The sequence below is a fragment of the Tubulanus polymorphus genome, chromosome 7, assembly GCF_964204645.1.
Source record: "Tubulanus polymorphus chromosome 7, tnTubPoly1.2, whole genome shotgun sequence".
NCBI lineage: Eukaryota > Metazoa > Nemertea > Palaeonemertea > Tubulaniformes > Tubulanidae > Tubulanus > Tubulanus polymorphus.
This window is the reverse complement of record NC_134031.1, coordinates 1,867,516-1,884,668: the sequence shown is the minus strand read 5'-3', so window position 1 is coordinate 1,884,668 and position 17,153 is coordinate 1,867,516. Positions and strand designations below refer to the sequence as shown.

Sequence of the window (17,153 nt, the reverse complement as noted above, 5' to 3'; positions counted from 1 at the left end):
TTATTTATCTTGCTCGGAAAATCTGAATTCGCAACTGCAGAAGTCACTTTCAAAAAAATTGAGTAGAATAATGAATTCAATAGTAGACGGCGCTAGCTCCTGATGGGCTCGCGTTAAATACGGATGATGTGAATCGTCTGTTAAACCGGTTGTTTTAGCGGTTTATTGACTATGACAGTCTATAAAAAGCCATTTCAGATAAACTATATGATTTGGTGATAGCTTTCTGGTAAATCGATGCCCTGTATTATTCGGACTTCACAATTAAAAGTCTAGAAATCGTGTAGAATTCGATGACTTTTCTCGATTTCCTGGTTGATGACCACCATTTTGACTGCGATCAGCCAATCAGCGAGCGAGGATTTTGACCCGGAAGCGATCGTCGGAGGGCGTCGCTGGGGAAACAGTAACAACGCTAACTCGATCTGTCACAATCCGGCGATATCCGAGCGCGACAGCTGATGGAAATATAATCGAAAATGGCAATGAAAACTGTCCCGCTCGGGACCGCAACTATCGGGCCTCAGAACTGGAAAAATTCCACGATAAAAGACATAAAACTTTCTCAAACCGTCGTCGGACGAAGCGATAAAAACTGCGATATAGGACGCGTTCAAGACCCGCTACCGCATCTGCGAGAAACTTTGATCGAGTTGAGCAATGTGGAAGCTCATCGATATTTCCGAGAGGCGCGGGCCGTCGTCGGGAGACTGCGAGAAAGTTTACTGGAAACAAACGAGGAGATAAAATCGCTGACGCGCGGTAGAGAATCGCTGGAGAAAGCGCTCGAACACAAGCGTAAAGATTTACAACTGAACCGTGAAAGTAGCGAAATACGAACCACCAGGCCAAGTAGAGAAAAGGTACGTGGAGACTTCTGATCGAAGATTAATCAAGTTGACATTTTAAGCTAGTTTTCAAAGATTAGATAATAGAAAATCATTTTTATTTAAGTTAAAAACTTTCTTTTTTAAAGTTTATATTCCAAGAAATTATATAATAGGCCTATAGGCCTAATCTTTTTCTTTTAGAATTATTTTTATTTAATGTTAAGTTATGATTATTTTTCTTGCATTTCAAAATTTACTGAAGTAGGCCTATATGAATGATTTTGAATGACTGTTGGAGAAATTATTTTTGAGATTATAGCTTAATATTTGTGCAGACGAAAGTCCGGAAACGAAGAAGTTTGTCTTGTCACTATATTGGCCTATTGGCCTTTGAGGACAATTATAAGGCACAGGGGGCCTCAATGTGTCACACTGTTTGACACACATGCAGGTCTTGTGTTTATAACAACATAGCCTCAGATCGCCGAATACCCAATAAAGACTAGAACTATGGAATATTTTTGTAGAATAGGCTTTGATTTATGGTTTGATAATCTCAAAGCTAAGGCACCTTATTAGAATATGATCGATTGGGCCTAGAGGCCTATGAGGTTTATCTACAGAGCTGAACATGTTTACAATTCTTCTTCAAGTTTCCAGTATAGGGCCTATTGATTCAGTTCATATCAAATCTCAATTCCAAACGTAGAATAATCAAATAAAGTTTGCTAATAAGATAGGCTGCACTGGGCTAGCGGGAATCATATCAAATCGTTCCAAATTTTAACTGAGTTTATACCTTGTAAGAATTGAATCTACAATTGAAAAGAAAATATCAACCTTTTGCAAGAGTTTTGAGGCTAGAAACAAGGCCTATAGTTAATCATTGATGAATTTAGTAAAAATCAATTTTTATTTAATTATGAATTTTTGCCCGGTGGGTTAGATTTTTAATTACAAAATGAATGCATTGACGGAATGAATTAATTGATTGATAGATTGGAGTTACAATCGTAAAATTGCGATTTTGATTGATAGCTTTCTGGAGGACTAATAACACAGTTAGGCCTACTGTGAAAACAGTGCTACTGTATTAAAGCCGTAGGAGTTCAGTGAATTGAGTAGGTTTAATAACGGTTCAGTTCAGTGTGTAGGCCACGGTTTAGTTGATAAAGTCTGTATTTAAATGTCATTCGCTTTGTGTTAATCGTATAGACTGGGAATAATACTGTTAACTGTGAGTTCTGTCAAAGAACTATTATTGTCTGAGACACCGTGCAAGTTTTTTTAACCTTTTCGATGCATTGCTGAATTGAATTAACAACCTGTTTGGGTGATTTTGCCTTTTTAAGAAACCCTGGCATTTTTTTAAATTTTGCATTTGTAGTTTGAGAATATTTTGTGCCCCCTGTCAAAAAGGATATATATTTGATCCAGTTGATCCATGTCGAGTTGATCCATGTCGAGTTGATCCATGTCCAGTTGATCCATGTCCAGTTGATCCATGTCCAGTTGCCCTATTTCTTATGGCACAATATCAAACCGATGCCTATAAAAGTTTAGATTCCATGCGCTTATTCTCTGTCATTCAAAAGAGTTAGGCTTATGTTTTCTGATGAGCTTTCTTTCGCGGTGCCCTTGTTATCATGTGATATGTACCCCTCCCTAAATCAGACCCTAGAATTGAATGCGGTACTAGTTGTGGAACTGGTTCCTGGCATGGGTTTAATAGAGTAAGGCAATAGATCCGTGTTAGGTAGGCCTAACCTGAAGCAGCAGTAACAGCGCGCGCTGTAAGTAGGAATTATGAGACTTTCACCGATATCGATTCATTTCCTGCCTCGAACAACGACATGAAACCACCGTCGTAAATTAATCCTGCTTGAACTCGCTGTAAACCTTCTGTTGCCCGTGAAGTCAACTGTAATACAATTAATTATCACTTATTAAATCGATAAGTAGCAGAAAGTGTGCAACCAGAATCAATCGAGCTGCATAAACTGGATTCATTTCATCACTTCCAAACAGAGGGGTTACTAACAGGACAGAGAGGAACTTACTTGGCAGCGGTGTTCATACGGTTAGATTACTCGAGGCAGGGCTGTATCAAGAACTCGCTCTGGAAGCGCTTTATTTTGACATATTCAGTACCACACAAATACCGGTACTTCGTTAGCCGAGAATCCCGTGTTAACACAGTTAGTCTTTGAGCTAATGTGTTTGCGCTGTTTAGAATTTGATTCGATTTCAAAAAGTGGTAGTATCAATTGAGCTGGACTCTTGAAACACTGATAACAATTTTCTGTTTGAATTCAAATCTCAGTTCTCAGACATATATTCAAGCACTTCGCGAATACGTGTCGACTAAATGTAAACTTTTCAATCAGAATTGCCGATAATATTTTTAGCACGAGTTGTCAAAAGGATGTAGTTGCTGGGAAACGAGGTTGTCGAGTGGTCCATTTGTCCTCGGTTGCTATTAGCAGCCGAGGACCGACGAGTTACCTATAAACGCTCGCGAAATATCTGTTTACATTCGAGTTCTGTGGCTATTATTAAATATGAACGATATTTCAACCGCTGATAGAAACTGGTTATGCTTTAATCAACTCTTGGGACATTGCGTCGTAGATCGTTGAATTATTGACACATCGCTGCCGACAATCAACAAAAGTCATATTTATTATTTACTGCCGCTTCGATGTGTGCAACTATAGAAATTAAGGATAATTCTGATCGAGTTCCTATGACTTTTGTTTAACTCTGACAAATTTTACCGTCTCAATTATGGATCAATTTACAATCACTATTTTACTTCCTTACTTATTTTCCGATCTTTAACTCGGATATTCTTTTTGTTGTTGATTTTTACCGGTGCCAGTTTGTGGCGGTATTTACTGTACTTCACACAGTCGGTTTGAATTCCTGGCTCGATCAATGAATGTCGTCGGTATGAAATCTAAACTGCTCTACTGCACGAGTATCAAATGAAACCAGTAGCTGCAGTCGCTGTCATGTAATCTATTATTCATTCATTCGTTAATTCAACTGACAGTTTAAAATCAATTATCGTTTAATTATATTCATTAGTCAAACGCTAATTGCTATATGGATTATATGTGCAGTGAAAAGTGCTCTCTTAACTTTCAGTTTTGTATCCTCAGATAAGATCAGGATACATAATAATCAGTTTTGAAAATGGAATTGAGTTGAAGCATCGCTGGACTCTTAATTTTTTCCTGTTAATGATTGTGGTCTGCAATTGAGTAATTCATTATGTATTGATGTAAATTATTCGGGAAATGAATATGATATGATGATATGAGTTATAGCCTAGTGAGGTATAGTCCAAGAAGTATTCATAAGAAGTTGGTTCCGGAGTCAAATCGTGAGGTGAATCTCTGAATGAAAAAGTGTGCGAATTTTAAATGAAGTCGGTCTGTTGTTTTTCAGGATACCGACGGAGCTGATGATTTGTTAAGCGCTGAACGGCAACATTTACTGAATTTAAAGCGTGTATTGGAAGCACAGTTACGCCTCGTACAACAACAATTACAGGTATAAACATTAATCATTTTACTGTTCGGGACGACGACGGGCAGGCGGGCGTGCAGGTGTCTGGTTCAATGACGGGCGGGCGTGCGGGTGTCCGGTTCAATGACGGGCGGGTGGGCGTGCAGGTGTCCGGTTCCACGACGGGCGGGTGGGCGTGCAGATGTCCGGTTCCACGACGGGCATGCGGGTGTCCGGTTCAACGACGGGTGGGCGGGCGTGCAGGTGTCTGGTTCAACGACGGGCGGGCGTGCGGGTGTCCGGTTCCACGACGGGTGGGTGGGCGTGCAGGTGTCCGGTTCAACGACGGGCGGGTGGGCGTGCAGGTGTCCGGTTCCACGACGGGCGGGTGGGCGTGCAGGGGTCCGGTTTCACTTCAGCTTCTACTTTCATTACATCATGAAATCATATCATTCTTACTAATCACTGAAGTTGGTAATGAACATTTGATAGAATGAAATAAAAATCTATTTCCCTTCTTGAAAGTGCCCTTTTTTAGGACTAAATACCTTCGGCTGTTTTCTATACAGCCCACAGCCTTTAGGCTGAACATAATGTTGAATAGACCGAGAAACCGAAAACTTTCTTTTCAAATGTCCTATTTCCCTAAAATGACTTTCAATACACATTCTACGCTTGTAACCTAGAATTAATGTGTCCAAGTTTTAACAAGGGATCAAGCCCCAAATTGACAGTTGAATTTGAAATAAGTTATTACCGGTAGTTCATTTGTTGAATGAAGCTGAAAGTTTGATTTTTTGAAAGTTAAAAGTTTTTTTGAAATTTTTTTTGAAAGTTTGATTTTATTTACAGGTATTGGATAACGCTCGTAAACGACTAGCGACATGTTTACAAGAACGATCTCGAGTTCTCGATCTCATCTGTCACGCGATGAAATCACAATCCGCAAACGCCAACCGTAATACGCGTAATACGTTGTTTAAAAGTACGAGTGGATCGCTGAGCGCGAGGGCCGATCGTAACGGGTCGGGGATGTCTGCGAGCGGATCGAAGACTGCTCGCGATATGACCGTCGATCCGCTCGGTTCGTACAGTCCCGAGGCCGATCAGGCGCTGCACGAAGCGCGCGACGCCCGTCAGAGATCTCAGATGTTGAGAATCGATCTCAACGAAGCGATCGAGAAAACCGAACGTCTGCAGAAAGCGGCGCACAAATCTGTGAACGACGGTCTGATCCAGAAAATAGCCGAAACAGAAACCCTTCGAGTAAGTGTTGAACAAACATCACCTAAACCGCTGAATATCAGCGAAATATCAGGGAATTTTATTTAGCATTTAAATATTTCATTCTTTTTTATTTTCTCAGCAACATTTATCAGTAAGCGCTGGAGAGAACCGCCATGCTATTCACCGAGCTCAACGCTGGTTCGACACTACGGAGAAAGCTCGTAATATTTCACTGGTAAGTTAAATCACCTCTGATTCGAACCCGGGGGCCGGGAATCATTGATTGTAACCGATACTGATTGATATTTCAGGGTCCGGTTTCTAGTTCCGATCTCGTCAATAGAGAGCGTTTAAATCGACCGATTATTAGAGTATTTCAACGTCATCCCGGAAATCAGTTACCAGAGGCTCAGCAGGTGATTCAGGTAAGAATCAGTACGAGAATGGCCACGCTGTTACCTGAAACATTGAGATTCCGATAGATCGAGCGTATTTTTGTCTATTATAGGGTGGTAATGGACTGTTGGAATCATTGACTGCGACCAGTCAGAACATCGGTCTATTGAAACTCGCTCATCTACGACTGAAAGATAATCTACGAGATAAACGAATCGCTCAGGATATCGATTCCAGCGTCGTGCGTCTACGTCGTAATAAATCCGGACATCGATGGAGTATGGGCGCCACCGTTTAGAAAACACGATTCTACTTTAAAATATCTACTTTCATTTTGGTTTCTTTTTTTTTTTGTTTGAAAACTCGCTGAATATTTCATTCACGCAAAGTAATTGAAAACTTTTGAAAAAAATCTAAAAATCTTGCGATTTCGATTAATTTTTTGAAATCGTATTTTTGTACATACATTTTTCGCCTCTCGCGAAAAAAATTGCTTCTTTTTCCGTAGTTTAAAGTCTTCGTTTTTCTGAAGAATTTTTTTACGTTCCGTTCGAAAAATAAACTGCTGATATAACGATAAACCGACAGTATCGATTTTGCACGGCAATTTTCTCGCGATTGACACAAGTTTATTGTTTTGCTTTAATGTTTTAATTCCAGATGATTTTTTTTTTTCGTTTTTCAAAGTCGACTCTAACCATCGTGTCATTGAAATAAATAGGTTTATATCTGTATTTAGTTTGTCCGTTGTTTTGTATATATCGATTGTATTAACGATTTTTCTGATATAAATATTTCACATATAGATATTTTTTCCATATGTAAATAGTTTTAAAAAATCCGGGATCCAGTTTTGAATTGGAGCTGATTGAAAATGAAGGTTGTACATGTATTATTATTATTATTACTATTATATAATAATTATTATTGTTATTTAATGATCTGTGATCCAGAAATTCCGTCCGCCATGAAACCCACACTTTCCACACATAAAGGTGCTGCTGCTGATTTTGAAAAGTGTTTATTTTACTCATAATTTGTTTGTGTTGTTTTTAGGCGACGAGTATTTCTATATTGTCCGAAACTAACACATCTCAGCTAATCTGTTTACTTGAAACAAGTATCGAAAGCCAGTAAATTTGTTCTGAATATTATAGTCACCCTTTGGAAATTTGTCTTCTTAAGAATCCTGTATCGTACAGGCAAGCCCCGATATACGGCCCCACATCAGTGATAGGCTAGTAACAAGGAAATATACAGATGTTCTGGTCTGAGAAAAACCAGCGGAAGCAGTAGTATCTGTTCACTTGAAACAAGTATCGAAAGCCAGTAAATTTGTTCTGAATATTATAATCACCCTTTGGCAATTTGTCTACTTAAGAATCCTGTATTATACAAGCAAGCCCCGATATACAAACCACATCAGTGATTTTGGCTAATAAGAAGGAAATATACAGGTGTTCTGTTTTCTGAGAAAAACCAGCCGAAGCAGTAGTTTATCAGTAGATTGTAATTTCAGTGAATTTTCACTTGAAATTGCGTTCCTTACATTTTCGATGAATGCAGGAGTTTCGTGTAAGGAACTGCTCTTTCATAGTTCGATCAAACCGAGTCTATATCTAGATTCTGATCAAATACATTAACGATATTCATTAAGAGCGAAAGCTGTGATAATTTTTTTCGGCATTTACCTACAAAATAAAAACGCCATCTATTACATAACCCAGTTCCACTTCTTACATTTTACAGTTTAGTTCATTTTTACAGATTAGTTCATTTTCAATGTTTTAGAGTCGACAAATGGAACTGGCCGCTGATTTTAAGAATTATGTAAAAGCTACTTCAAAAAATCAATTGTAAAATGAATTTTAGCTTCACCGCAGAAGTCTCCTAGGGCTATTATTGACTTATCTGATATTGTTAAGGAAGTATTATTAGACCTAGAGTCTACTGTAATTCACTATTATTGCGCGTAATGATTGTATTATTGAAATGCAGTGTTTGCCGAGTGAGTGTGCTGTGCCGACTCCACTTTTTCGAAAGGGAAAAAAAAACCAGGTTGTCTTTTTTAAACTTGTGACACAAACCCTTACATGTATATACATGATATATGTCTTCACATCTGTTTGCTTTACGAACTAAGTAATTAAGGTTGGTTAATTAAGATTGGGTTGTTAATTGATTATGATGTCACCCGAGTATTTTGGAGAAAGAATGGAAGTTAGTTTCTATATATAAACGATTGCCGTCACCAGTTATGAATTGTATTAAAAGCTTACAATAGAATTATTGCTATTGCAATCCAGTTGAATAAATGAATGAAAATTCACCCAAGTTGCGATTTCATTGTTTTTGCCAATAAGACTGATCATCTATACCCTTGTACTTCAGTGTTTGGGCTATCTACTACAACCTGGATTCCCACCCTAAGTGATGTTTAGACCAACACGTGCCCCATGGTCTAAGTCAACTCACTGTCTGGGTTAAAAGACTGAACATATGAAATCCATACAAAATCTTTCAACTGGAAAATGACCAAACGGAGCTTTAGCCATACTACATGCATTATATACAGTGGTCATGCTAATTCATATAGGTACTGTTATATATGATTAAGTGACCAGTTACACAAACAACACAACAAAAGCTCTTATAATATAAGTCTTCATTCCTCGTGACTGAATACAATGTACATGTATTACCACAGACAGCCGCTAATGTTGGGTCTAGTCAGTTACTGGACTGTGTTTAGTTTCATGATCAGCTATACATATTCCACAGAAAAAACCTTTGGGTTTATAACCTACCAAACTACACAATGATACCCTGGTGGTCGATAAACCAATATCTATTTCAACCTAGTTTGGAGTCAATTTTAGTAGTACCTTCATACCTGGTATAAGTGTTACTCACCAGTACAGATGTTGAATTGAAACATCAATTTCTAATCCATTTCATACTGTATTCAAGTTATGGTAGTTCTCAACCAGGTCGATGATTTACCCCTTAGGGTAACTTGGATACCCAATCTATAAAACTGACCTGAAGAAAACAAAGACTTGAAACCACAACAAAAATAAATCTGATATTTGCTATAATACACAAATTGTACACATTTATTATACAGAAATATAAATATCGTCATCGCTAATGATTTTTGTTACACGGCAGATGAAATGTACAACTATAGACACTCAATCAGTCATATATTACTCATCATCATCATCATCATCAAAGTATTTTACTAATTGCATCATTCGTTTCATCTTCTACGATGCACGTAATTCAATAAGCCCGGCCAAAAAACCAAACAAACATTTCACGCTCAAATTATGGATTACGGATTATACTGAGTTTAATCTGGATTATCTCGCTATATACGAAGACTTGATCATAGATAATCCGAGTCAATAAAATCTATTTCCGTGGCTAGTACTAGAGATCAGCTTCAACGTGGGTTGATCGAAAAATTGTTAAGAAGTTGGTTAAAGATAACCGGCGGATATATACCACAGTAACAATGAACAGTTAATTACCACTATGTCAACTATCCACTGGTTAACTCTAACCTTGGAGTTCAGGACCCAGTTCCACAGTTGTGAGTCAGAGTTAACTCCGAGTTCAAATTAGTTCATTTTCAATGAGTTAACTCAGGGTCAAATCTTAACTCAGAACTGTGGAACTGGATCCTGTCTGATTATCACTATGTCAACTATCCACTGGTTAACTCTAACTTACTTTTGAGCAACTGCAGCCCCTGGGTACTAAATACAGTCAAGTCATTATAGTTGTGACGATCATTATATTGAAGACTCTTTCAAAATGACGACTTACACTTAGTAAATTGAATTAGAAATACGAATTGGGACTCAAAAATAGAGATGTCTTAGCCAATGACGACTTAACCAGTTTGGCTGTAATAACATTACCAGTGAAGCCTTCGAGTTGAAGTTAAAACTGATCTATAACTGGCCCCAGTTTCAACTTTAGAACTATTCGTCGACCGCAGGTTTTAAGTTGAACTGTCTTCGAAACGAACCCTCTAACAGCGAACCTGAGTGCGAAGCTAAATCGTTTATCAATTTAAAACCCTGTGAAATTTCATTCGATATTTTTTTTCGATTCATGATTCTTTTCAACTGAGCAAATTCGGGACGATGAAATAAAAAAATCTCCGTAATCTGCATAAAACGACACCTCATTCTTCGATGGAATGCATTTAAATAATCTATACCTAAATCTAGAGGAGGATTCAATCATTTCCCAAACAAACCAACATACCGCATTACTATTTACATCGTTATAATCATGCAGCAAACATTTCTATTCGTCCGTTTTGTTGAAATGATTTCGTTTTGGTTGAAGAAACCGAGTAACGGGTGAACGAACACGAATCAAGGCAGAAAAAGGTTCTAACAGTGAGAGGTCAAAAACATCGGCGGAATCGACAACAAAACAGATATTACAATAGATGAACCACCATCACTAGGTTGAAACTAGTCGCAGCTGATAAATAAAACATGCTAAAACTAGTTTCGATTTCCTAATTGATGAGACTTGTTTATCAAAATAGAGGAACCTCGTTAAAACAACCCGCGATATAACCTAGAATTTCGATCCAAACTTTACTAAGTTCATACTGGATAACGACGAACGGATTTTCTGGTCTCCTGAAGTTCGTTGTAACGAGATTCCACCGGATGTATATCATAACCAGTACATAAAAACGCTTGGTTTAAACAGTTAGCACGAAGCATTAAACACAATTTTTGCGTTATGACGATCGCAAACAAAGCGTAAATCGGAGTCAATTTCTATAGAAAGTGGTTTTTCAGCATTTTAACCCGCAGGGGGGTAAACGACATAATTACGAAACACCCCTCGACATCACATCAGTCCTATATATTCGTTATCAGATTTTAGCACATTGAAAGTAATTTTAACGGTTTCAACGAAGACAGAAAAACAATTAACGGTTCATGAAAAATCTAATTTTCCATAATCTTTTTATCACCGACTGATATCGATTTTTCAATCCACTTCACGGTCGTTTAAATAATTTGAGCAAAAATAACAAAGCGAAAAATCAACCTACGCGACGCGTACCTAGTTGATTTAGTTACTTCATTTCACAATAGGAGGCGTTACCCTATTCTAGTGCGAAAAGTACGCGAAGTATTCGTTAAAATCTTTCCCTCGGTGCAAATATGTGTTTGAAGAGATTTCCTCTACCGTTGATAGAGAACTGTGAAAACTTGCTGGGCAAATAAATCAAACCCTACCAAGCCCAGATAAAGGAATATCTTCCATCTGAAAATTCTCAGTCATTTCTGAATGAGCTTTTCTGCATATTTCCCCCTTGCGTAATCATGCAGCCAAGCTACCAAACTCAAAAACTTTGGAACCACAAGAGTTTCTATTTTGTAAAGCAGAACAAGACACAATTTCAGTCAAAGAACCGAGTTCCGAGTTTGGAGTCGGATTATAGCCAGGTTCACGCAACATTATCTTAAACGTTCTAAATTCAGTCCGTTCCAATTGAGAATGGACCATGCGTTCACACTAGTGAAAAGCCTGTTCTCAATTGCTCCGTTCTAAATTAGTCCAGACCACACGTACAGGCCAAATTAGAACAGACTAATAAGTGATAGTTCAAACGCGACCTACGGCTTGAAAATGAACTTATCACAAGCGAAAGGAGACCACAAAACTTCAGCGTAACGCGTGAAGCAGTCAACCCGTGATCCCGGTCAGATTATCACCTTACACCCAATAATGTGCAAATATTCCTATTCGATATATATTTACAAGAGAATCTTCGTCAGAATCAGAAATGAACACGGTTAAACGTCGTTCCCGGGACACAGTTCGACGACTGACATTCAATCAGACTCTCTTTAAGTGTTAAGATAACTTCAAAATGATTTTAGCTTTAGCCGATTCCAACCACGTAACCAGATCAGATCATGGTTACACGACAAAAAAGACTTCTGTTTCTGTATTCACTACTATCATTATTATTTATATTATTATTATTAGCACTCTTCAAGAAATTAGAAACAACAGTTTACAATATATAAATATATCATATCGATCAATCAATCGCCGTGACAACAAAGTGACAATGTCCATTTTCATTGTTGCCGCATATCTTTCTCGACTAGTAAGTCCTCGGTCACACATACACACACACGTGCGCCCACGAGACCATCCCCTACCCTCCCTTTCCCAATCACAAAATTTTGAGATAAAATGAAAGAGCGTCGGGAAAAAAATTTGACGTCGATCCCACACCCCAAACCTAGGTCTAGCGTCCCACAGCTGTAGCCCCTAATCAGGGTTTAATGCCCCACAGGTATAGCCCCTAATCAAGGTCTAGTGCCCCATGGGAGTGACCCGAAATTCGAGACAAGTACAACAGCCCTGAATATGGGACATCAGACGCACCACACAGGGGCAATGTGGCCCTATATCGGGGTCTTGGACAATATCTCCGAACCGGGGTTTGTACCCAATCCACTAGGACAGTGGAACCTAAAACGGATTTAACAGTCCTTTGGTTCATACAAACCTAGATTATCTTCCTAATATTATTATTTCATACTGGATATTAATATCGAATCATCAGTTTTAATAAATAGATTTTCTAGCCCTTGTAGTACAACCGATATGACCCCAGATCAGGGACCGGTACTATCAGCCCCGATTCGGATACTAATCCCGCTGGTCCGGACCAATCCAGGCAACAATACTCAGAATTTTTATTGTTGCCAGACCAAATCACATATGAATACGAATGAAAGATAAAGATTTTTTAATGAAATGTTTTTTTTTGTCGCGGGTGACATTTCGCTTCACCGCTCCTGCTGCCACCTGGTGGTAGTAGTTGTTAGTGACCACACAGACTCGTTATTAAATATGCGTAAAATATCGACGCGCGATTCGCCGCCGACGATCCTAACACGAGCAGCCGTCCTTGTCGGCAGACGGCGTGGGTCCGAGCTGATTCCCAGGCCCGGACGGCCGGTGTTGTACTCCACTCTCCGCAGCGTTTAAATCCAAACTGAAAACATATACAGAATGAAATATATAAATTACTTCAAAAGTGAATCGATATCAGCTGAAATTCTAAATAACAGTCCCATTGTTTGAAGTGATTAAAACCGTTACACTAAGGTTTACTAAGTTTAAGGAATTCTGTGAGTTGTCATCAATAGTAGTGTTACCAAAATAACAATCACAAAATCGAGAATTTTGGTGTTCATTTCGTAATTAAACATATTTCATAACTTTTATCCCGTTTTTGATAAATTTAAATTATTTCCATTTCGAGAGGATGTGAACTACCACATCACCATATCAGGGCTAGACTGGTCGCCGATTATTAATATTCAAAGCCAGAATTACTCTACTGATTCTTAATAAAATCGAATAATTCATATCACATTATTCGTTGTTGATAAATATAATATTCAGAGATGCTAGGGCCAAAGTACCAAAATTCCGGAATTTAGAACGAGGGTCTGAAAAATTCTCCCCCAGAAAAAATTTTGCGTTTTTGCATCGCTGGAGATGCAGTATCACGATCGGCATCTTTCATCTGAAAATACGACGGCAGGCATTCGTTGTGCTTCACATCCCTCGCTGCCTTCTTATGCCGCGCGCTATCCGGGTGACGAAGAATATCTTTTTTCCCGCCTCTACCATATTTGACCTGGTCTTATTGACATCGGCGATCCTAAATTTCCGGAATTCCGGATATTTCCGGAAAACTAGCATCTCTGAATATTAAGCAACACATGTGTGTTATTGCATCAATAAACTTTCAAGTTATCATTCTTGTTCATTACCTTCCGTCCTGTATATTTTGATAGATTTTCTTGGCCGTGTCTAGGAATGCATCTTCAACATTTTCTCCGCTGAATACAAAACAAAAACGCATTGTAAGCGTTTATTTCAGATCGGTCACACTTTTTCGATAGATACCATTTGAATAAATCTTGTCAAGAATTATATCTGTTCGTATGAATATTTCATTAGAGGCAAGATAACTTACGTTTTAGCGCTACATTCTAAAAACATTAGACCTGAAGAAGATGAAAAGAAACAAATAATTTTACGGCTGAAATTCCCTTACGAAAATATCCAGGGTTCTTACGTAACATGGAATCTGGACCCTTGACCAAGAATTCCCTAATTAGATTAATAAGAGGTTCCTTGTGCCACTTATCATCAGCAGGAACAAGACACCAAAATTTAAATTCCACAACTTTTCCCGTGATTTCCAAGAAAAACATCGACTCTTCAGAACAGGGAAAATGAATCAAGAATTCCCCGATCTGTAAGAAACCGCGGGTGAAAAAATTATTTCAGAGAAAGCTCGAAGAAACAACGTACGCACCATTTTCCTCTGCGAATTGTTTCGCTTCCTCATAAGTGACGTCTCTCTGCGCTTCTAAATCCGATTTATTTCCGATCAAAAATATAACCTAGAAACATAATACAGAAAACTCTTTTAAGATCCGTTCAGAAATAATCACGGCAAGAAATTCAGAGACACGATGTTTCGATGCTTACAGTATTTGGATTTGTTAAATTCCTAGCGTCTGTCAGCCAACTGCTTAGATGATTATATGTACTTCGTCTGCAAATAACGAGTAATGCCGGTAAATTTTAAATCTATCTTATGTCGCTTAATACTTTTCAATTCTTCTCTTTATTTTATTTTCTTTCTTTTCCGCTGTTTTAATTTAAAAAGGGCTGCTTTAATATTGTACAAGCTAACAGTTGCTTCAAAGCAGTCCTTCATTCATCTAATATTATTACATTTTATATACCCTGCCGATATTGTCGATTCATCGTGTAAAATTTTATTTCACGAAAAGTCAATCATATCATATCTTACTTTCGATGTAGTAACATCTCTTTGAAAATAAGTTACTGATTTCTACATATAACTTTTCATCGCTTGTGATTCAGTGCCTACGCTCTCTGAGACAACTGGTCCCAAGATTTAAGGCCTAGAATAGCTCTTTTTCGAGTAGTTACCTGGTAATATCGTAAACCATCAGCGCACCAGCAGCACCTCGGTAATAACTACGAGTCACTGCACGGAATCGCTCCTGACCGGCCGTGTCCCAAATCTGTAATTTGATTTTCTGACCAGAAACTTCGATTATTCTGCAATAAATGAAAATAAAAGATGTAGATGCCTCCCCTTGAGCCACATAAACCACATTCTTATCAAAATTGACGGTTTTGAATGATTATCGGTGTGAATTATACCTCGTTCCGAATTCGACTCCTATAGTATGTGGACAATCAGCCATAACTGAAAACACATAGGTATACATCATTTAAACACAGCGAATTACGTCTTAAACGCGAAGAAAATCTCAATATTTCCCTGACCCTTGACCAAAAATTCCCTGATCGAATTATACAATATCCTCAATGGGGACAGTTGCTTAAATCAAGAGATTCCATGAGCCACTTATCACCAGCAAGAAGAACAATACACCAACAATTCTAATTCCCTACGTTTTTCTAGACTTTAGAATGAGTCGGGACTCCCTGATGCGCAAGGAAAAATAAATCCGGAATTCCCTGACGAGAACCACATACGTCGTCGCATTAGACGGTGAACATCATTATTTTTGAGTCCCATCAAGTGCTCTAAGCTTGTCTAATCAAAAGTTAAATGGTTCCAAATTGAGTGGATCTAAATCTGCAGTAATCTGTCAATTCAAAACTCCCCAGATTTTTCAATGTTATAACTCAAAATCCCCAGAGTGAATCTGAGAAATTTCCTGGTTCAAAACTTAACAAACTATTAATTTTTCATTGAATCATGCGTTTGTAAAGGAACACATGGTCGATGATATGGCCTATACAAATTATTCCCTTGGTCTTCTAGGTTCTTTGCAAAGATTCCGTTGACCAGTTTTCCAGGTCAATGGCCACCCTAGTAATCATATTTCCTCATCAGGGCTAAAAAAAGTTCCATTTCGCTTTGTGTTTAACGAGGTCTAGTAATTAACACCTGTCCTCAGTAACACGAGCATTGACAGTCGATGAGATTTATAGATTATACTAAACTGTGTTACTCACATTTCTTTTCAGTAAATTGATGCAGTAAACAGGATTTTCCGACGCCCATATCACCTATGATGATATATTTGAATATATACGAGTAGTTGTATGGCCCGGCAGCCATTGTGAAGCTGTGATTTACGTCAGAAGCTGAAAACAGAAAGTGCATTATCGCAATAAAACCAAATATTATCTTAAAGAATAAACTTGCACCTTTAAAACTGAATGCATGCAATCCAATACATTCTACACTGATACAATCTACCCCCCCCCCCGGCCAATTGCCATTAACAGTATAGGCCTACCCATAGCGGGCAGTGTTAGCCTTTCCTATCAAGTTGACAAGTTTCAACCTATAACTTTTAGGAGGGTAAGGAAGGCCAAAATAAATGAGATCTAACCTAACTCAAACTAAACTCGTATATAAGAAGGGGAGGAATATAACAGGCCTGCATAATGACATCATCAGGTTTGGTTTTGATATTCAGACTTCTGGGAGGGTAAGATAACACATAATATTTGTTTCAAAACCATGTTATATTTGAGAAATTCTGTGATGGTTAACTCGATCGGGACCTTCAACTCCAGAGTTATGGAAAGAGAGAAGGGCAAGTCCTGATGGAGAGAGAGAGGAAGCCAAGAAGGAAGGTTGATGATACTCAACAAATTCTTCAAACAAGCTTGCCCTAACAGTAACTGTGCACCATATGATATCTAAGATGACAAAATTAATAATCTGCTTCATCAAAATCCATCTATCATTGAAATATGATAAAATATATCGATTTCGCTTCAGAATCGTCTAGAAATTAATGATAGATCATTTTTTACCGCAGAGAAAAATTCACTTCCGCGTTCATCGAGAATCCTAAAAATCCTAAATCCGGCCGTATTTCAGCGAATATCAGGTGGTTTTAAACCCTTAAACCCGATAAATTATACATCGATCAACGCGTGTTGATCATCCCTGATCGAATATCGGGTTCGATTGCTGATATTCCTGCCGTAGAGGCCAATAATCGGTGAATTCTTACCAAATTTTCACTAGAAATCGGGATGAATTGTCAAAGATGGCGTCGCGGGGCGTTATTAACA

General features: G+C 38.2%; 2 protein-coding genes across 2 annotated transcripts; one reads left to right on the top strand and one right to left on the bottom strand.

Annotated features, from left to right (window-relative positions):
* The first annotated feature begins 106 nt into the window (after window positions 1–106).
* LOC141908676 (tektin-like protein 1) lies at window positions 107–6,879 on the top strand. The gene is made up of 6 exons (XM_074798815.1): window positions 107–863; window positions 4,284–4,388; window positions 5,196–5,609; window positions 5,710–5,805; window positions 5,882–5,995; window positions 6,079–6,879. The coding sequence occupies exons 1-6, from the start codon at window positions 480–482 to the stop codon at window positions 6,262–6,264; spliced, it is 1,299 nt and encodes a 432-aa protein (XP_074654916.1). The 5' UTR covers window positions 107–479; the 3' UTR covers window positions 6,265–6,879.
* A 2,181-nt stretch (window positions 6,880–9,060) lies between these two features.
* LOC141908024 (ras-related protein Rab-14) lies at window positions 9,061–17,153 on the bottom strand. Its single transcript, XM_074797801.1, has 9 exons — window positions 17,093–17,153; window positions 16,077–16,208; window positions 15,252–15,297; window positions 15,015–15,146; window positions 14,544–14,610; window positions 14,368–14,455; window positions 14,023–14,053; window positions 13,817–13,885; window positions 9,061–13,029 (listed from the first exon to the last, which is right to left on the bottom strand). The coding sequence occupies exons 2-9, from the start codon at window positions 16,180–16,182 to the stop codon at window positions 12,924–12,926; spliced, it is 645 nt and encodes a 214-aa protein (XP_074653902.1). The 5' UTR covers window positions 16,183–16,208; window positions 17,093–17,153; the 3' UTR covers window positions 9,061–12,923.